The 23326-nt window shown below is 31.7% G+C and overlaps 2 protein-coding genes across 2 annotated transcripts; both read right to left on the bottom strand.

Moving 5' to 3' along the window:
* Nucleotides 1-339: 339 nt before the first annotated feature.
* Nucleotides 340-2131, bottom strand: LOC145072787 (putative cyclin-D6-1). The gene is made up of 6 exons (XM_079019266.1): nt 1840-2131; nt 1674-1754; nt 1491-1589; nt 1213-1414; nt 783-916; nt 340-637 (listed from the first exon to the last, which is right to left on the bottom strand). Exons 1-6 carry the CDS (start codon nt 1990-1992, stop codon nt 446-448), a joined length of 861 nt encoding a protein of 286 aa, XP_078875392.1. The 5' UTR covers nt 1993-2131; the 3' UTR covers nt 340-445.
* Nucleotides 2132-3077: 946 nt separating this feature from the next.
* On the bottom strand, nt 3078-22314 carry LOC145066718 (uncharacterized). The gene is made up of 19 exons (XM_079013996.1): nt 22079-22314; nt 17553-17709; nt 17169-17439; nt 16981-17074; nt 16737-16864; nt 16577-16661; nt 16358-16493; nt 15998-16200; nt 15787-15907; nt 15524-15706; nt 15191-15284; nt 8175-8324; nt 7894-8061; nt 7565-7810; nt 7040-7475; nt 6005-6945; nt 5690-5878; nt 4660-5577; nt 3078-4534 (listed from the first exon to the last, which is right to left on the bottom strand). The coding sequence occupies exons 1-19, from the start codon at nt 22312-22314 to the stop codon at nt 3078-3080; spliced, it is 6213 nt and encodes a 2070-aa protein (XP_078870122.1).
* Nucleotides 22315-23326: the final 1012 nt, after the last annotated feature.

Genomic DNA, 23326 nt, shown 5'->3' with positions numbered 1-23326 from the left:
ACGATAAGTTTTCAACAAGATTCACTGTACTCCTTCAAAAACGGTGGTTACATCATCACTGTGGTTTTCATCATTTTGTAAAACTCTTTGTTGTTTCCTCTATGCCTTACCCTTTTCTCTTTCTTTTCTCTTCAACAAGGTTTTTATGCATTTATATATTTTGCCGTTTCCAAAAAGAAATTAATTAAAAAAGTCGGGTAACTGTCCGACAAAAATAATTGACTTTAATTTGAAACTAAAATTCTAACACTAAAACACTTGAGATTCGAGCTATTCACCATGTGTGCAAATATACCACTTGATAAAACGGTTATTACGACAATAAAGTTTTCTAACATATTACGTTAATATCTCATTTGATTTTCATAGTTCGATAATTTATAAGTACAAAAACTATTTTATATAATTGCTAAATGCATAGTACAAATTCCGAATTTGACCAAGTTCAACGATTTTGAACATTTGAAAATCGAATGATGCATTGATTACTGCTAAAACCCGCGTTCAATTTTCTACGCTTAATGCTTGTACAATTCTCGCTTTCGTTGCTTGTACATTGATTGTCAACAACACTAATTGACTCACTTGTATCCGATACCATGTCCCGAATTACACCTAAGCATTCCTCCAAGCTTTCCTATAGTCAAGAACCCACATGAATGAAAATGTAGTATATTACTTATATATTGGTAGCAAAAGTAAAGTTCATTGCCTTTTTTTTTTTTTTTTTTTTTTTTTTTTTTTTGCATTTTAAAGAATTTAAAAACATCAAGATAGCTTACTTTGTTTAGATATTTACAAGAGGAAATTGCAGCTTTGAATTGAGAATGTTGAAGAGGAAGGATGAGATCTTGAGATGCATGAAGAAGAGCAGATGCTGCAATCACTGATGGTCTAAACTCTAATAACTTATTTTCTGTTATAAAAAGGAAAAAGAAAAAACTAAAATTATGAACAACACATTAATTGAACTTTATGAAATATATATATTCCATCTGGTAGATAAAGGGAAGAATAAAGGGACAATACAAGGGAGATTTGTTAAATTATCTCCAGCCTTTTTCGCTATTTATGTCAGGTTATCAAATAAAGATTGCACATTAGCTTATATGATAATGATAATCAAAAATTATTCAAAAAATGCAAATGAAGTTGCAATCTGCTTATTATGTGGTTAATGAAATGTGCAGAAATTAAGGTGATTGGTATTACCATAAGGAGATCTCAATAAGATCTGTGAAGCTCGATCTTTAATAGCGTTTGATAAGCATGGATCTTGGAGCTGGAACAACGAAAGGAAGAAATAGAGGAACGAAAATGGTGTAATTGATCGCATTCGCCATTTAAGAGAGGAGAGAATCAGAACCTCCATTCGACTAATTGATTTTGCATCGTAAATTGAACATTCGTATCCCTAAATCCATTAACATTGCAACATAATTACAGAAACTCCTTCGATTGTAACCAATAGACACGTCAAATCGACTCACCTGCAACTTAGGAGTAGCTAAATCGTCGATCTTCATTTTTACAGCGAGAGAAAGACACGAAATCGCCACAAGCCCAACGATCCAAGGCTTCTCTTGATTCTACAACATTAATATCAAAAAAAAAAAAAAAAAAACACAATTTAGCAAAAGCGTACAATTAAGCAAAAAGCACTTCGTTCTTACCACAATTTTTTGAGTAGAGAAGAATCGATCCATGTAATTAATTGCGAGATAAGCTACGAACGGATCCAAATTTTCAGAAAACTGCGTCATTACAACAAAAGATTGAACAAATCGAAACCAGAAAACGAACAAGAAGCATCAAATTACACCGGAATTAAGTCGACACCTTCGTAATAACTGTCAACGCTTCCCGGCGAAAATTGGCGGGAAAATTGTGAAGAACGAGAACAGATTCATCGGCGAACAGAGACGGAACTGTATCGGTTTGATGCTCTCTGAAGCTCGTCAATGGATTTTCAAGATCAAAGAAGAAATCCATTACATTTACAATATTTGTGAATATTTTTACCTTCTGACGATAGCCATTGAAGAAGCTGTATTAAATTTGGTTTCCGAAGAGGGTAAACAGAAGTGGATGTGCAGGCATTTTTGGAAGAAAGTCCAGAACTTGTTCTTCAGTTTTCAATTCACCAGCTGTTATGTCGAATATATATATACATACCCATCTATGTCTACCCCACAAAGGTAAAGTCTTATCCTTGCATTAAAACTTGTAATCCATGCAGTAAATGTTGTACACATCTATTAGCATTATTTTATTTTTCGGATAATACGAGTTAGGACTATTGTATTTAAAATTATTCAACGAGAATTTAAATAATTGAAAAACATCAAAATTAACATGTGATCTAATGAAAATAAAATATATATAAAAAAAAAAAAAGACTTAACTCATGTTACTAATATTAATACAAATAAGGGATAATCACTTCACTTAAAACTTTATATATATACTAGTTTATAACCCGTGGGAACCACGGTTGCAAAATTAATCACATTTTCATACTAAAATCTTGTAATTATAATACAAATAATATAATTAAATCATTAATGAATAGGTATTTTTTAGAGTTATATAAAATTAAAATCATTGATTTAAAGCTGTGAATTTAATTTTCAATGTATATTATATAGTTTTAATTTGTGAATAAAATAAAAAAAAAGTTACGATATAATATAATTAAATATTAAATTTATTGTAAAAATAAAAAAACACCAAAAAGTGAAGTAAATAAAATTTGGTGAAACAATGAAAAAAATAAGTTGTTAAAATAAACATATATTATAAAAAAATTATAAAAGAAAATTTAACAAAATCTTTTAATAATAATAAGAATACATATTATGAGAAATATTATATTACAAATAACTTACAAATTTCTAAAAACTTCTTTATAAACAACATTAGAAGTTTTATTTGTAAGCCTACCATCCTTATCTAAAATTAATAATTTTAATCCTTCTCTACTTTGAACTCTAGATAGGGCAACATACAACTGACCATGTGTAAAAACTGGATCTTTCAAAAATAAACCAACCTTAGATGACTGTCCTTGGCTCTTGTTAATTGTCATTGCAAAACAAACAGCTAATGGAAATTGTCTTTTTTGGAATTTGAATGAGATTTTTTTTTTCAGATGGTGTCAAGGTCATTCTTGGAATAAATGTCCGATTTCCAATATTACTTCTAGTTATGATAACTGCCTCAATAACACGTTTGCCCAAAGATATCACTTGTAGTCTAGTGCCATTACATAAGCCATTTTTTTGATCAATGTTTCTCAATAACATAACCGGAACCCTGATTTTCAAAACTAACTTATGATCAGGCAGTCCTGAGACTTTAAGACCATTTAAAACATCTGGTGAGTATAAATTAGCATCAAAGTGATCATGGAGAAACTCAGATTCACATAATTTATCCGAGCTTAGATATTCGACTTTATCTCCTGGAAATAATTTTAGCAAACGATCATTTATTTTTCCAACAACTTCATTTTTTGGAGCAAGTATTGCCCTTTCTTGAAAATATTTTGGAATGCTAGAAGCTTCAAGAATTGAAGGATATACAAACTCGATTAATGAACCTATAGGATCATAAGGATCATTAATTAGAAGATCATCTGGAATATCAATAATTGCTTCGCCATCGTTAGAACCACCAACTTTCCCTTCTCCTATATCTAAAAGCCATTTTGCAAAATCCATTGTCTTTTGAATAGCAGATGTATGACTTCCGACAGTTAGCCTCATATTCTTGGTTAGTTGATAGACTTTGCATTGTTGCCATAAATATGATGAACTTAAGGAAGCATTGGCAATGTCTTGTCTACTACCAGCTGGGATAACAGGCAAAATTTGTCTAAAATCTCCTCCAAAAACAATCACTTTCCCTCCAAATGGCATATTTGAGTTTCTAGAATCATGACACTTGAATATATCTTTCAAAGTTCGATCTAAAGCTTCAAATGCATGTTTGTGAATCATGGGTGCTTCATCCCAAATGATTAATGAGGTTTTTCGTAATAAACTGGCGAGTTCACTATCTGGTGATATCGAACAAATAGAAACCAAAGGAATTATAAACCGTGAATGTGCCGTCCTACCACCGGTTAATAATAAAGAAGCAATCCCACTTGACGCAACATTTAAAACAATTTGAGCATTACATCTAACTGCAGCAGATAATGTCTTCCAAAGATAGGTTTTACCTGTTCCACCATAACCGTAGACAAAGAAAACACCTCCTTCGTTATTATTTATTGCAGTCATGATATCATCAAAAATGTTTCGTTGCACGGATGTTAATGCAATATAAAGCCGTTGAAACTCGTTCTTTAAATTCGGTATGTCATAATCTAGTTCCTCACTGATAAGACGATTGTTTGAATAGGATACAGAATCAACATCAGGTAAAGGCATTCTTGTAAAGTTTTTGAGACTTGAATTGTTACGAAGTAAAATTTGTTCAATCTCAAACAAAGTCAGGTTCTTAATTTGATCTTCATTAAGTGTTAGACCTGAAACAAAATTGGTATAATAATTACAAAAAAAATATAAACAAATTTGTTATTGAAATAAATTAGTACTGTATATTGATTTAAACATGTATTTTAAAATAAAAAAGTAAAGAATATTATAATACCTGGAGATTTTAATCTTCGTTGTTGAGTGTAAAGAATTCCATCTGATAAGTATTCCCATGTATTTTCCCACACAACATCCGGGCTAGACAAACTGTGAGATAATAACATGATAGCGAATAAGAAACGTAAGTAATAACCGGATCTAGATTGACTTGCTTCCTTAATTGCTTCGATGTATTCTTTATCATCATCTAAGAGGCCGAGAGCATAACATGCATCTCTAAATGAAGGACATATTTCACCATTAACCATGCGGATTTCTTCAAATGATTTTGGTCCTTTCACTTTGTTTAAAAGAATTCTTAAGAAATATGCTTCACCAAGATTAGGTGACACTGAATGAATTCTACCAATTGAATATCCAACCTCCCTTGGCTTCCAAGTTTTCAAATCAAGCTTCCAAACAAACTTTGTTGGAAATTCAACATAAGTTAGTTTTTTTGCTTGTTTGTAAACTTTATTGCACTCCATCCAAGATGTGAACATGGAAGAAGCAACAGAAGGCTTGTTGAGAACATTGTCGATGTCGTCATCTGCACCGTAGATAACTTGTTGTTGATTTGGAAGATGAAAAGGAAGTCTCATCACTGAAGGATGTCTGTAATGAACATCATATCCATAAATTCGCCAGGATGCTTCACATGCAGAAAGATATCTACAATCATAGTATTCTTTTATCTCATCGACTGTATCATCTTTATCACAGTCATTGTTGCTTTGTACAAAACCAACAGTTGCTCTATCGGGACCTTTATTAATATATTTGAATAAATACTTGATGGAAGATCCTTGATTGCACCATTCAACATTTATGTGTGCTTGGTATCGTTTCAACAGGTATTTGTTGTATGGAACAACATTTCTGTTATCTAACTGGACACCAGATTTTTCGACAAACGATCCATCATTTTTTTCTCCTATATATAGGAAAACCATTCTCATCAACTGAAGTATGTTCAGAGAAATTCTTTGGGAAGTTTTTAGAGCATTTGTTATCCACCATGCAAGGGCAATTAACATTTTGAGCACCACATGGACCATGTATCATGAACTCCTTCACAAGTTTATACAAAGCATGATCTTGGTTAATGTCGGGAATCTCAGCTGAAATAAATTGATGAATGTGTTCCACGGTAGGAAGCTTGTAATCAGGTTGCATGAATAGACAAATATGACTGTGAGGCAAACCGCGTTTTTGAAACTCAATTGTATAGACAACTGCATATATAGAAATAAACAACTTTGTATTAATAAATTTAATAATGTAGAAAATGTAACAGTATTTTAAATAAAACATGCCATTATAATAAAATATGGTTAGTATGAAGTTTAAATTTTAAATACCTGCTTGAACCATGCCAAATACTGCATTTTCGCGTAGGTCTTTAATCAATGCATCAAGTTTGATCTTAAACAACCTACAAAGGATATCAGGTCTATCCTCTGGATTAAGAGTAGTATCTTTAAGAAATCTTCGAACTTCTGGCCATTTTGGATTGCATGTAAATGTTATGAAAAAATCAGGATATCCAAACCACTTACAAAGCGACATGGCGTCTAAGTAGTTTTGCATCATGTAACGTGCACCGCCAGTAAAAGAAGAAGGTAATATAACCCGTTGGCCCAATTCCGAAATATTCTTATTCCCTTGATCTTGAAACTTACGCAATTTCTCATAAGATTCACATCGGAGAACTTTTTGTTGCTTCCGTACGTAATATAATCTCTCGCTTTCAATCATTGTATAACCATCTACCAAAAACTGTTGAAAAAGCCTTCTTGAATTCAAAATCAATGAAAAATAATTATCCCTATCTTGAATTCTGTAAGCGAAAAATTCCCTCATTGTAGTGTTCGGACGCTTGCTATTGCTCGAAGACGTAACACCTCTATGGGGGATGTCAACTCTATAACCATCGTCACCATATGGAAATAGTAGAGGATATTGTAAAGCAAGGTAAGAAGGATGTAATTCACTGATACGACGTAGAGCTCCAGATGAAGTTTGCACTACAATGTCTCTGTTATCAATAAAATCACCAATGTCTCCTACAATTAAAGCAGCAACCTCAGATGCAGTTGGTAGGTTATATGTCCTTCCATCATGTTTTCTTTTTCCAATAATTCGTAACTTTAGGTCAGCACGAGGATTTGAATTAAAAACATCTCTAACCATCCTATAACACTTGACCAACTCGTTATTTGAATCCAACATAAGCTTCAAATATTCTATAATTTGAAGATCAGTTGAATCATCAGTTGATGTAGAGTCATGCTTGGTTCCCCTGTAAATAAAATTATTTTAATATACAAATGAGTAATATAAAAGTAATATTGTTAATGTGATAATAGAAAGTATTAGAAAATCAGAATGTATACCCGAAACATTTCTGTCTATTTGATGTTTCATTTTCGGTATCATATATGTACAACTGGGAAAATCTTGGTTGACATCCATTCGTAGGGAGAAGGCTTCCGATACTATGATAATTTTGACCGCTAAGCCTGAATATGTATGGTGCGTTTCCTTTATTGATGGATGAATCAACTTTCCCACCCATCGATGTAAATGAAAACATTGAATTGTAACGACGAATGTTTTTCATGAAGTATTTGATTTTAGAATTTATCTCAAGATAAAGTTGTTTGTAACTTTGCGGTGGCTCTTTTAAAGGAGGTAGTTCTACCTTCCCATAACCACAACATAGAGAAAAGATTTTATCCCCTGTTTTATTGCCTCTCGAAGATTCGTCTTTCCATAATTTAGCGTGACATAGTTCACAAACAACATTCTGATCACCATGATCTAAATAACCTGTTAAATAGAACATTATAAAAAATGTAACTATAATAAATTTATAATTACCAACATAAAATATGTAAAATGTTGTTTATGATTATTACCTGTTGATATACCAACATGTGTCGGTTGGATAATATCTCCACCATTAATATTATCATCTCTCGTTAAGCCAAATATAGGTATAGGAGATATATGTGCAAACTTTCTTTTTGAGTTGTGTACTCGTGAAGAATTTTGATTGTGTGTGATCGTCGAAAAATTGCTTGATTTCTTGGAATTAGAAGATGATGAAAATCGTCGGTTACTTGATAAGTGTGTTGGCACATTATGTTGACTGCTATAAGTAGCTGAAAGAAAAACAATATGGTAATCATGTAGTTATTGTAATATAAAATAATATTATATGTATAATAAAAAAAAATATGCATACCATTTGAGATATTGGAAAGTGGAGTCCTAAAATTTAGATTTGAAGGAGATGGCAAGGTTGTAGAATGATATTGAGGAGTCTTGCAAGAGGTGATATTTTCCTTTTGAGAGGAAATATGTGTGAGCTTTTTTGATGAGTTTAAATGTTGACGCCGATTCAAGACATCACCTGCATATAATTTTAACTTTGTTTAATAATAATGAAAAGTAAACACAATTGGGCAATTTCATAAAACATATAGTTAGGATAATAAAAATAAGTAAATCACACAAAATAATTACCGTTGACGCTCGTGTTAACACGTGGCGTTGCAGACGAACTTTGACCGTTTGATATGGTTGATTTATTTTTATATTTTCTAATATCCAAATATAACTTCCTTACTTTTCGTTTCTCTTTAGCTGAAGAAGAATCATTTTTTCTCTCATAATCTATAATAGAAAGAAAGTTTAATTAAAATATAATCTATAAGCTAAGTTTGTAAGTTATGTTTGTATCTATTATGATTGGTTTTTGATATAACTGCATGTATGCATAGAGAATATGTGGATCGTTAATATGATCACCTGTTGTTAGGTCGAACATACGTATAGGAGATATATGTGCAGACTTTTGTTTTAAGTTGTGCACTCCTTGAGAAAACTGCTTGGATGAGGATGTTGGACCTTTATAAGATTGTTAGATAAAGCCGAAAAAAAAATGTTAGTTTTTAATCATATACTTATTGTAATGTGAAAGAATAGTCCATGTATAATAACAATAATAAAAATTATACATACCATTTGATATATTGGATAGGGGAGTCATATAATTGATATTTGAAGTAGATTGAAAGGTTGAGCAATGATATTGAGAAATTTTATTATAGCTACTTTTCAAATGTTGATGATGACCGAAGACATTAGCTACATATAATTTGAAATATAGTTAATAAGGAAAATAGCATTAATATTAATTAATTATATAGATTTAAAATTTTTATATTTTTTAACAAATAACATAGTAATTATACAAAAAAAAAAAAAAAAAAAAAAAAAAATTAACATACGAATAAATTACCGTTTTGGGTACTATTAAAAGGTGTTGAGGTAGATGAAGTATGACCGTCTGATATGGTAGGTATTTTTTTAAATCTTCTATTATCCAAATATAGTTTCCTTAATCTTCGTCGTTCTTTAGCTGAAGTGAAATCCATGGTATATTCTATCATATGTATATAAAAAAAAAATTTAATTAGAATTTAAAATACAAATGGGAGGTCAAATAAAAGTTATGTATAACTTTACAATTATAACAAATATTATAAAACAAATATAAAATATGATGAGTAGTTTAAAAGTAATTGAAAAATAGGTAATGATCATATTTTACCCTCATGTCTTTGTATAAATGAAAAATAGGTTTGAAAATGTCCGGTGATTGCAATGGCCTTCAATTAATGTTACCAACTGTGAGATTTAATCAACATCAACCGGGAACCCAAAAAATAATATAATTTATTTTCAAAGTACAAATATAGAAATTGGTAATTAGTTACTTTTTAACCAATGAAAATAAAAATATTAAAGGATTCAATAAATAATGTTAACCAAAATTTAAAAAGGAACGAATTATATTATAAATTATAAAAGTTTATTACAACAAATAGAAAATAAACAATTCTAATTGTATATCAAAAATATTAAAGGACTCTCTGTCTTCACCCTCTTCTTAAAGTTGTTTCTGTATCACAAAAATAATACCATGGGAACTTATCTTCAAGGACAAAGAATACAGTGAAGTAAATGATGAAATCGAAGGGGAACTTATACCAACGAAGAGTCGTGCAGCAGTGGTAGACGGGATTTGGAGAGTCCTACAGTGTAGTGACGCCGTATTAGTCTACCGACGGACCTTTATCGTAGGCTGACGGACAGAGGCAAAAATCGAAGGGGATTGTAAGACTTATTTCACTCAGTTAGCAAGCGACATGCCGACAGTTGAAGAAGAGGGTGAAGACAGAGAGTCGGGACTGAGAACGGAGAGGGATTAGAGCGTGATCAACGTATATCAGCAAAAGGTATTTAGGTTTTTTGGATCTAGGGTTTAAACTTTATTTGAATACTTTTCGATTTTTAAGATTTTTCACTCCTGACAGGATCGATTTATCGTAAAATTGAATGCAAAGGGAAGATGTCCAAGTCAGACGTCATTGATTATATAGTAAAAAAGATAAGTAATTTATTTGTGTATATTTGGTTTGCTAAATTTCCTAAATTGTTGCCTGAAATTGTGGATCGACTGCTTCTAAATGATTTGAAAAATCACCGGATCACTAAAATTCGAATATGAAAGATTGGATTTTTTTATTATTCTGAAATTTAAGGTTTTTAGAAAACACGTAGTTTTGCCACTTGTTCTTTCCTAACGACTCATTATGGATTGAGGGTATTTTTGGAAAGTGACAACCCTGTTGGGCGTTTTCCGACCATAACACCTGACATTAAACCTGATCGTATATATAATTCCCATTAGCCAAAGTATCGGTTGTGCTGAAACAACTTGGTTCTGTTTTACAGATATTGACATTCACTCTCTGCTGTCTCTTATTCTTGTAGTGAAGGCTCTGAGTTTGTCCCGCTTGGAAGACATAATGTAGATAAATCATGGATTTCAGATTTTTGAATGAAAGTAAATGGTATTATCCTTTTCACCTCGCTTCTTATTCAAGTAATGTTAAAAGTTGCCAGTAAAGGAATTTATCTCATTGTTTATTGTTCCCATGTTGGATCCTTGTTGATAGATTTTAGGTACTGATTGTACCTGAAGCTATTGTTATGAACATGCTAAAAAAGTAGAAACAGAGGGGACAAGTAATTGATCTAGTAATTTCATGGTTGTGTTTTTACTTTAGGGCGTTATAGTCATTTTACACATTTCAGAGAAAAAAACAGCAAATAAGATAAAAGCATATACACATTTCAGAGAAGAAAACAGCAATGGTGCAACCCAAGCATAAGCATATTGTGCAAAACTTTTTTATTGTGTTGTTGGGCTTTGTTTATCTGTTTCTTTTATATTGTTATAAAAAAATTATTCCCTATTAATTATTGGTTATTATCTACTGATTAGTCGTTATCAGATTGTTTGGCTTTCTTTCTTTTTTTCTTTTAACTGTTTGTATGATCTCTATTCTAATAGATGAATAGTTATGATGTAAAGTAAGTTTGTGCAAGTTCTCTATTTAATCATGCAATATCTAGCATCTTAGGTTTGGTGTGACATGTTTCAATTTGTGTACACATGCAGCATGACTAAAGGAGGTATTTCTCAGTGTTGTCCCCTTGAAGATTCTAAGAGAGAAGAATTTAACAAATGTCAGCAGGTTTGATCTGTTATTATTCAGTAAGTTAGAATTGTTTTTTTTTTATTGCGTGTTAAACTGTAAATCAAATTATGCTTGCTTTTTTTAACTTCCCTAAGTATGTTGTCATTATGTGTGAATTGATCTTCAGGAACTGACAAAGCTTTCTCGAAAATTTAAATGATTAAGGTTTTTCCTTTTTATCATCCCATCCATTCTCCTTCATAAGTTTCTATTGGTCACATGTTTGTAACTATTGTTTTATGTTAATTTTTAATATTTCAATTTTTTTTGACGGATAAACTAATTTATAAAGTTCCATGTGGTCTATTGTAGTTTCTGAAACATCAATTCCTGTAAATCCTTCAAAGTCAACAATGAAGATATAAAAAAGGTATGAATTTCTTTACTTATAAAATTTTGTAGAAAATAGCAATATATTTTAATGAGCATGATAGTGATTTACTGATTGTAGTTTATAACAAATAGGAAGCAAATTATTAAGAAAATAACACATAATATAGAGTCATTATCAAATTTATTAAGAAACAATCAATGTATGTCACACCCCAAAACCACGAACGGCGGAAACGTTCTGGGGCGGAGGACGTCATGTATGCATCACAACAAATGTAAAGTAGTAAACAAGCAACAACATCATCCATTGCATTAATAGTATAATTTTAGTTACAAGTGTTTTCTTTCATAGTACAAGACATGATGATAACTTATCAAAAATAAAAGACGAGTCTTGACTGCTCCGTCTTCTCTGAACCTTGTATCGACACCTGTCTATTTGTAACCTGAGAATACAAGTTATTTTGAAAGAGTAGATCAGCATTTAAGCTGGTGAGTTCATAAGTATTTAATGTCATTGTTTTGATTAGTTGATATGAAAGACTGGTAAATGAATGATGAAACATTTAGTATAAGTATGAAAAGCTCTAGAAAATCCCATATTTCCTGCTAGTATAAAAGTAGTCTTCTACCAAGACTCGAATGTTTTGAAAGTAGTCTTTTACCTAGACCTGACTGTTTTGAAAGTACGCATCTCTTTAAAATGTGATGGTTTTTCCTTGTTTAACTCTTATTAGTAGTCTCTTAAGTATACCTGAAATGGTATCAACCTAGAACATCCGTAGACTGTTCATTCACCTCTGTTGCTAACAGCTGGGTTTAGGAATAGTTAGTCCCTTATGTATACCCACGATGGTATCAACCTAGAACATCCGTAGATTGTTCATTTACCTCTGTAGCTAGCAGTGGTTGTCGGAATGGTTAGTCCCTCAAAGTATGATGTGGTACTAGGAGATAAAGTCCCAGTCTACCTCGTCGATGATGTGATTAAATCACAAGGTAAAGATAGAAAGGCGAACAATATAACCGTATCTAGACATATAACATGTAACATTAAATTGCCATATAATGTCTATGTAAAAGTATTCATGTATAAGTATTCATGTAAGAGTATTCCTTCATATAACATGTAGTAGTAATTTGCCATATAATGTTTATGTAAAAGTATTCATGTATAAGTATTCATGTAAAAGTATTCCTTCATATAACATGTAGTCTGGACTCATGAATGAACTGACTCTGGTGTAATTTCTTGTAGTAGTGAAAATGTTTTGTTTACTCTAAACTATTCCCATAATAGTTTACTAGAATGTAATTGATGAGTGACCAAGTAGGTTTATACACCATTGATATCTATTTGTATCGGAACTAAATTAACTGATGGAACATTTATGACCATATATGTATACATGATATATAACTAATATTTAAACGACTTTCGGACGAATACCCAATATCCCACCAGACCACATCTCAAGGCGCGAAAAGGAAATAGGGTGGATAGCCTTTCTATGTCTTTTAAACATTTCTTATATAACTATACATATAGAGGCATGCAATTTATAATATAAAAGCATAAAGAAGTTTTGTAAAACCGTTGAAAAGTCTAATAAAGATTTGTTACTTGATGTCAGTTTATAAAATGATTGAAAGTATTTTGTTTGATAAGACAGTTTAAGTACACGTAAAACCATTGTTTGAAAACACCTTTGTAACCGATTTTGAAAGGAAGCTTACAGTATGTAAGACAGTTTGATAACGAGCTTTAATCATGTAAAAACGTTTAAGAAAGTCATTTGAAGTAATATGTTTAGTGAAACTGTTGAACTTGTAGTGAATCTATTTGTATACTAGTTATAAATCACATATGATTGATTTATTAACAAGAAGTATCCCAAAATATTGATGTTTTTCGTACCAAAATAATCGTATGTTTGTAGTACTAAAATAATCGTATGTTTGTAGTACCAAAGGTGGACACATATACATACCGTATAAGCGGAGTGTTTGATTTATATATAAATAACAACACTTTTCAATTTCCGAAAGATATGATATTATCGTGATACATTTTGCACACGAAAGTTTCTTTATAATGATTATAAATCACATGCGATTCCGTTGATAAAAAGTATAAAACGAAACTTTATATAACATACGATAATCATCGTGTGTTTTACTTGTATTCCCCCCCTTAAAAGCATATAAAAATATTCATAAAACATTTAAAAGTGTGGATTATAGGGGTATGAACTCACCTGAAAGTTTGAAGATAGCGAGATGGAAAACCGGGCAGAGTTTCGTCTCGGGAAACGGATTTTTCTCGGGATTCTCGGGAATCTCGGGAGTAAAATCGACCCTCGGGACTTGAGCAAAAGGCCAGAGCTTTGGGTTTGAACGGGCATGGAAAACGAGGCAAAGTTGAGATTGAGAGAAGAGAAATGAGCCCTTTCTTTGGAAACCCTCGCATCCTATTTGTAGTAAGGCTGGCCTGCCTCGGTACGCGGGGCGTACGCTCGTACGCAGCGCGTACGTGTACGTCATGCATGACCGAATCCTCGACTGCCTCGGTTCGGATGGGACGGGTTGCTGGGTACGCGGGTCGGATGGGACGGCGGGTCGGACGGGTCGGGGCTTCGGACGGGTCGGTTTCTTCGGATAGCGCGACGTGGTCGATCAGAGGCCAATCCTCTCGGTTACGCGGGGCGTACAGGGGTACGCAGCGCGTACATCGGCTGAGAACGCTGACTCCCCTTCGGATAATATCCGAATTTTGAATAAAATAAATAATTAATTTATTTAATAAACTTCAAAAATTCATATCTTCTTCATACGAACTTCATTTTCGATGGTCTTTATATCCTCGCGTAGGTGAGACTACGCTCTACAACTTTCGTTTAGACTCCGTCGGCAAATTCCGAAATTATTATTATTATTTTTTATTTATTAAAAACCCATCGTGTTTAAGGAATTTCTTTGAAAATTCATAACTTCTTTATCTGATGTCGGTTTTTGCCAGACTCTTTACCGCTGGAATACCATTGTCGAGACCTTCGATTCTTGTTTAGGTCATTCCGGCCAAAAGTCGCTCGATCTCCGATTCGAGTTTTTAGCTGTCTGTTGCTAAGCCGAACTTGGAAAAATCATAACTTCGCTATATGAAGTCGGATTTGGGAGTTCTTTTCACGTACGATCATGGTTCAAAGACATTTAATCATAGAAGGAAATTAAATAGAACTTATTTGTACATTTTATTATGAAAGTAAATTTTTATTATTCAGAAGTGGTTACAATACTTGACCCATTTTGGTCGTTACAAAGAGTTGAAATATCGGGTTGTCACAATGTAAACCAAGAAACTCCCAAATCCATCAAATCTCTTACCAAAAAAATTAAAATGTCTTAAAAACCATAGCAAAAAATTTAAAAACTGATTATTGTTCTTAAAAGGTAGGTGACGAATCACTTTTCCAACTTAACTTTGACGAGTTTGTGTTGCCCACCTTCCCCTCCTCCTTTGGCTTTCATAGTCTTTGATGATGACATGTTCTCATTGACATCCAAAAAAAAAATCATCCTTAAGAGCTCGCTTCAAACCTTTTGTTTCATTTAATTTTTTTTTTGGGCTTGTGGCTGTCGATTTGAAAACATTCATTGGTGTCACATTATCATCAGTCTGAGATATGGCATCCTAAAATTACAAATCAAAAAAAGTAATATTAGAGGTTATTAAAGTTAAAGATAATACTAACATGAGATATTTAGATTACTTATAATACACCTTTATAAATATGTTATCTTGAGATTCACAATCAGTGGTACCATGTTCAAACGATTGTGAATTAACTCCTTGTTCAAAAAAGAAATGAATAATTAATAAACCTGTTTATTAGTATATTATATTTTGGAAAAAAAATCAATTATAATAACCTCTGCAACGACAAACTTTTTTTCCAACTCCTCAATCAATATCTCATCATCACTAATCCTGGAAATAGTATATTGATTGGTGTTCCTTTGCACATTGTATTTCGAAACAGAAACTATGAAAGCCAATTTCATATCTTTCAACACATTAATATCTGACGGGTATGCGTTAGTACAAAAGCCAAGCTACAAGTAAAAAATAAAAAGATGTAATTATATATATTACCAATAATTTATTTTTAAATAATAATCTGAAAGACATTCACCTTAGCTGTTTTTGCAACCAAATCTTTTGCAGAAATTTTTAGAAGCTTTTTCGCATCTTGTTCAAACATTGTTAAAGTCATACTTCCAGTATGATCTTGAACTCTTACCGGAATCATGAACCTTTTAAGAAATGTAAAATTATCAAAATTAGTCAACATGATGGGGAAATTACTATTATATTTTTCAAAATGTTTTTCAAAATGTATTAACCTCGGAACTGTTAATGTTTCAGTTTTTGTGCATTTTGGATTTCGACATTCATATGTTTCATTTTTGAGTGATCCGGTGAGACTGGGTTCATTGGAAGGATTTTTTGGAACCGCCTTTGTATTGCAATTTGTACATGCCGGGTAATGCCAAGATGTGTGCTGAAGAATTCCTTTTATGGTCGCAACAATAACATACTTTTTTATCTGATTTTAAAAAATACAATAATATTATAAGTAATGAATATTATAATTTAAACGCTGATATTGAAAATGTAATAAATAACGAAATGTGTTAATTACATAAATAATTTCTTAAAAACATAAATTAGAAAGATTGATAGAAATTTCAGAATTTTATTACCTCAATTGGTTCGAAAATATCAGCGATTGTTTTCAGCTCATGATTAAGCACAAAATCATCCTTGTCAGAACTTCGATTAGATTTCATATAGGAGAAAGTACTGGATGAGTTTTCATGAGGACCATCTTGATTCAAACTGTTAATTAACCACATAGTTACATCATTTATAACATACATTGGCATTTATTATTAACATAAAAATAACATAAAGTAATATACCTTTTTTTGAAAACTTTTATCTCATCAATTTCATTATTGATGATGAACTTTGTTACATCATAATATGTATTAACATATCGCCGATCTATAAAAACAAATAAATAAATAAATAAAGAAAATAGTCATTGCAATATGAATCATAATTAAAAAAACATTATACCTTGCCAGAGATTAATCTTTGCAAATTGAAGGATTATGACAATGCGAAGAATGTTTGGATTCTTTTGGATGTATTCATTCAATTTGTAACAATAATCTCCCCATAGGTTAACATCCAATTGAGAACCACTAACAAAAAAGATGGGAATTAGAAATAGCAAATAATTAATTTTTTTGATATTGCAATCAAAATAGTTAATATACACAATAATTATATTATTTTATTATAGGTAATAAAAACAAACTTGATGTCTTGGATTTGTAGTCTCATCTTATGCCTCTTTCTATCTTCATTTCGAGCATCAATTTCACCAATTGCGACCACGAAACCGATAACATCTATATATCAACATTAATACAGAAAAAAACAGATTAAATTAAATTAACTTATTTAAAATATATATAATTTCTTAGGTAAACAAAAAATACTAACCCAATGAAATATTTAGTGGAACAGTGCCGACGATAATGGGATGATACTCAATAATAGCAAACCCATTAATTGATCCAGAAAAATCGAGACACGGAGCAACAGTAGTCTCACGAGTGAAGGTGAGCTTTTGCATTTGATCAGTTAATTGAAATTTTCCTTCATCCATCTTTGCCAAATTTGGATTTTTTATGAAAAAAGCTTCCCCTTCTTTTAGAACTTTTCGAAACTTGTAAATGTAAGCATTGGGGACATAACCTTGGATCTTCTTACCCTAAATGATGATTTATGTTAACATGAAAAGTCAAGTTTGGTTATTAAATTAAAAAGTTAAAAAGAAAAACATGAATATAAACATGTAAATAATTAAAACCATATATAGTGGACCTGTTCGTCCATTAGAATAAGTTGAATGGCGAAAATTTCATCTTTCTTATAATAATCTTCTAGTGTCCATAATCTGATAATACGAAGCTTCATAGTGAAGATGTCCTTCAAGACATCAAGATCACGTATGAGAGTAAAATCACCAGCAGCCATGAATCTGTAAAATAGGGAGATATTATAAATACATGACAAAAAAAAGTAAAGAAAAATATTCCCTGTTTATCAAAATAAAAAACGAATGAAGTGAAACTTAAAGGTGAGTAACTATTATGTTTTACAGTGACATAATTGATAAAATTAAAGGTGAGTAACTATATATATACATGTAATATATAAATTTTTTATTATTATTATCATATATTTCTATTTTTATTTAGATGACATGAATATAAAAAAATTATTCTGTTTTACAGTGACATAATTCATAAAATATAATGACATAAGTTTACATGTATTATTATCAATTCAAAAAAAAGGAGGGTTGAAGTGAAGAATTTAGTGAGCAATAAAAATGTAGTTAGAGTGAGAAATAGCAATATAGTTACAACGACATAGATATGGAAGTGAACTATATACATTAAATAGCAATGTAGTCTAAATTTTTATTATTTGAATAGGTGTTTAAAAGATTTAAACAACATGTAATATACATAAAAAACAACAATATAGTAAAAAATATTTATGCAGATTACATATGTGATGAATGTTTTAAAAAAAAAATTAGTGTCAATATGATTATTGTTTAAGAAAAAAAAGCACGATGGAAGTGAATAGTTTTGTATACTAACCTGATGGATCGTTATGAATGTATATGCAGAGATGCAGAAGAAAAATACTCTGAAAGCTTTGAAGAGAGAAGTGAAGAAAACATTTTTCTGGATCGATCATTATACGTATTTATAGGTATAATGATAAAAGTATTTGTAATTTGAATAGCTGATTTGCAGGGATATGATATCTCGATATCTCTATATCTCTATAATAATCTCTATAATATCTTTATATCTCTATGATTTTTAAAGTAAAAAAGGAAAAAGTAAACCGAATATTTTTAATTGACGAAATTGTGGCAATGAATCATGGAATTAAAGAGATTTAAGAGGGGGATATTGGGATATCAATTGCTTTTTTTTTAGGTATATTATATATGTAATTTTTAATATTGCGTATATTTAAAATTTAAAATTTAAAATTTAAACGCAACAAAATTGTGGCAGTCAATCACGTAATTAAAGAGGTTTAAGAGAGGAAAAGTGATTTAATGATTTTGTTTATTGTATATTAGGGAATTAGGGATTAGGGATATTATATGCAGCTCTAATTGATTTGTTTACTGTATATTTAAAATTTAAATTTAAATTCAAACGCCGGTTATTTAGAGGGTTGATTAAACGTGATTTACTGATTTGTAGGAAGAAATTAATAAAATATAGTAATTTAGTATTTAGTATTTAGTAATTGTAACAAATTGTAACAAAAATTTGGAAGACATTATTGAGAGGGTCACACGTGGCAGTATACAAATTGTACACATGGCAGCATGGTATTGAAGTTATTTATTTATTAGAAAGGGAGATATATATATATATATATATATATATATATATATATATATATATATATATATATATATATATTCTTTAACATTTTTGTACACATTTAGTCATTAATATTTATTTTTGTTGTAAATAAGTAATTTTTATTTTGTACTCATTCAGTATTTATAGTATTTATGAATGATATCTTTAGATTTTTTTCACATCTTACGTGGGATAGTCATATAGTGGTGTGATAGGTTGAGGTGGTGCTACTATATGTTGTAGGCCAAGATTCCTGGTCGGCTGTAAGCCGTATGAACGGACGCTCGGGAAGAGAAGTTGGGTTAAGGCGGCATGCCGACAAACCTTAGGTGTCCCAGTCTGATGACTGATTGGAACTGTTGCGTGTTGTCATTCCAAGCCAATGAATGATTGGGCCAAGGTATTCCATTAAGTTATTTTGGTTAGTTCCCACAACAGGGGTAGTATATTGGGTGGGGCCCATTATACATGTTGAGCGGGGCTCGTCATGTTTGTTGGGCGAGGGTCGTTATGTATGTTAGGGGGGGGGGGGTCTATTGGTATGAGATATCTTTGGGATTCAATAAGCTTTGTGCTTATAGTTTTAAGTTTAAATGTTGTAGATATTTTATCAAATATTGGAAGAGCACGACATAATAGCACCGCATCCACTAGAGTGTCAGCATTATCGATTTATGATACTCTGATGTTTTATTTTGAAATCTACATTTGAAACTATGATGATCTTTTTATGAAATGGCTTTTGGTTGGTTTGATTTATTTTTAAAAGAAAATTTTACACTATAACTTGGGACGTTACACCAAATACCAAATTTCAATCAAATCCATTCACTTAGATTAACAAGGTCATGTAGTTGCAACGTGACTTTCATGATTTAGCTAATGAATGCACTTTGTTAAGTAGATTGAACAAACTTGTAACTTCACCTTGTGATCTGATGAGTCAAACATTCCATACGCTAACCATCAGCGCCAACGCTAATATAAGCTTTAACGCCAACTCCTCAAGCCTTATCAGCGTCAGCGCGTAGTTATATAATCTTATATAATCTTTGTATATTAGGTAATGATATATATATATATATATATATATATATATATATATATATATATATATATATATATATTATAAATTAAGATCTAAGCTTATTTTGGCCTTTTGGTAGAGTTTGAATGGTTGATTCCATTAAAGTTTGCAATTTTATGGATCATTCGGGTCCCAAGTGCATACTATATCTCAAATCTGATCTTCTAATTATATTGATGTCATGCATGGGTTTTTGACCCCATTTCTCACCTTTATGACCTAATTTTGGATGTGAAATGCATTGGACATGCATGTCTTTATAGCAAAGATTTTTATGAAGCTTTTGAGTGATAGGAAGTTTTTTTGGAAACTATGAATGTTGAGCTTAACAGATTAGGAGCTTAATTCATTAAGTTATTTTGGTTAGTTCCCACAACATGGGGAGTATATTGGGCGGGGCCCGTTATTCATGTTGAGCGGAGTTCGTCATGTTTGTTGGGCGAGGCCCATTTTGTATGTTGGGGGGGGGGGGGGGGGGAGGTCTATTGGTATGAGATATCTTGGGGACTCACTAAGTGCTTATGGTTTTAAGTTTAAATATTGTAGTAATTTTATCAAATATTGGAAGAGCACGACATGATTGCACCGCATCCACTGGAGTTTCACACTATTGTTTTATGATACTCTGATATTTTGTTTCGAAAACTACATTCGAAACTCTAATGATCTTTTTATGAAATGACTTTTGGTTGGTTTGATTTACTTTTAAAATAAAATTTTACTCTATAATTTGGGATGTTACACCAAATACCAAATTTCAATCAAATCCATTCACTTAGATTAACAAGGCCATATAGTTGCAACGTTACTTTCATGCTTTAGCTAATGAATGCACTTTGTTAAGTATATTGAACAAACTTGTAAGGTCACACCTTGTGATCTGATGAGTCAAACATTCCATACGCTAACCATCAGCACCAACTTTAATATAAGCATCAACACCAACGCCTCAAGCCTTATCAGCGTCAGTGTGTAGTTATATAATCTTATGTAATCTTTGTATATTAGATATATATATGTATGTAACTATATATATATATATATATATATATATATATATATATATATATATATATATATATATATATATAGTATAAATTAAGATCTAAGCTTATTTCGCCCTTTTGGTAGAGTTTGAATGGTTGGTTCCATTAAAGTTTGCAACTTTATGAATCATTCGGGCCCCAAGTGCATAATTTATCTCGTATCTGATCTTCCAATGATATTGATGTCATGCATGGGTTTCTGACCCCATTTCTCACCTTTTTGACCTAATTTTGGATGAGAAATGCATTGGACATGCATGTCTGATGAGAATATTAATCTCTTAGATCGATAGATTCAACAGATAATAAATAATGATAACAAGAATGGAAAACGATGAACGAAATAATGAATCAAACGAGTGTCAAATGATTAATATGCATTATCTCAGAAGAATTCAATGTGAATTGCTACTGTAGAGATAGGCTAGGGTTACAATAGTTGATAATCAAAATAAAGATCTACAAGCATTATTAATATAATGCATGCATACACTATATATATATATATATATATATATATATATATATATATATATATATATATATATATATATATATATACAAACCCTAAAATTAAACACGACTGGACAGGCCCAAACCGAGAGTACATAATGGACCGAACTATCAAGGCCCAATGGCGTAACTCCTTAGACTCAACAATCTCCCCCTTTGCGCCAATTGAGGCGAGAGATCACTTTGGTTGAGCAAGAGCAAATGACTTCATAGTCTTGAACAGCTTCGGTATGATGATAAGCAAAGTTTGATTAAAGTTAATATACCACCTAAGCGTATCCAAGAATACTTCTTGTCTACATCACTGTTTTGATCACACCAGTATATGATTCAAGAATATGCTCCAAACATGCGGTGTAGAACATGTGTTTTTCTACAAGAGCGAACAAGCATTTTTGATATTCTCCCATGCTAAACAAAATGGTGTGAAACTGTGAATCGATCTTCCTCTTTATCATCACAGACATGTCGCTTGCTTTCCCAATCGACTTTAGAATGGGCTTCTTTCTGATGGCAGATGCGACCTCTTGATCCATTTTTGCGACTTCAAGAATATAGCATACCAGCATTCGCTTGATATAGTCAATGATAGGTCCATATTCTTGTTGATTGGTCAGCAAGATTTTGTTCCAAAGGATTCAATCACGAGGATTCAAATTTGGTAGATCAGCAAAGGAGATCATATGGACCAAACCCTCTGATCCTCAGGTCACTTTAAATTTAACATTGATAAACTTCCTTGCTGAAGTAGGCTTCAACACCTTGACAGTGGTGATCTTCTAATTACTCCATGTCAGGTATTGCAGTTGAGAGAAAAAAAGATAATATTCGAGCAAGTCTTTATCAAACTTTGGATCAGGAGAAGGAATGGCGACCATTGAATCAAAGCAGTGAAAGATAAATGCATTTCGAGTGATTGGCATGTCAAACTGAGCATCTTTGGAGTTTTCAAGACCGCAGGAAAGAACCGGTTCAAACCAGTGTGTGCTTGGAGAGTCGACTGCCTCTTTCAGAAGTCTTTCCATTGTGCATAGAGGGAATAAGGATTTTCTTCGTTCCAATGATTTGTTTTGTTGTCTTTCTTTCTCCATAGCAATCCTTGTGATACGAATTTTCTCTTCAAGCTCTCGATTATTCTGCTTGATTTTGCGATCTTCGATTTTTGAAGCTTTTTCTTCTATATTTTCAAGCATATCTTATGTTTCATCCTCATCATCATCACCAATTATCCTCTTACCTTTGTCCTTCATACTTCCCGAAGCTTCCTTACCCTTCGGTTCAGTACTGACTTTCGGTTGAATAACAGGTCTGTTATAGGAGGGGGTTGAAATTGATCTTTGTTATTATCTCCCCCTTGTTTCGGAAAGACCACAGGCTCCAGAACACCCCCAATGCTGCTCAAAATGTATAGAGCAAGTCTCAATTTCTCATCAAGGTGGCGTCGAACCGTAATAGTAAGAGATGAGTCATGAGCTTAGAGTAGATGCAGAAGAATAGAATGTATGTAACGCCCGTAGATCTGGGCTAGTCAATTTAGAGACGTTAAGT

This window comes from Lactuca serriola, chromosome 1 (assembly GCF_051521515.1).
Source record: "Lactuca serriola cultivar US96UC23 chromosome 1, Lser_US96UC23_V15, whole genome shotgun sequence".
NCBI classification, from domain to species: domain Eukaryota; kingdom Viridiplantae; phylum Streptophyta; class Magnoliopsida; order Asterales; family Asteraceae; genus Lactuca; species Lactuca serriola.
This window is presented reverse-complemented; position numbering and strand designations above follow the sequence as displayed.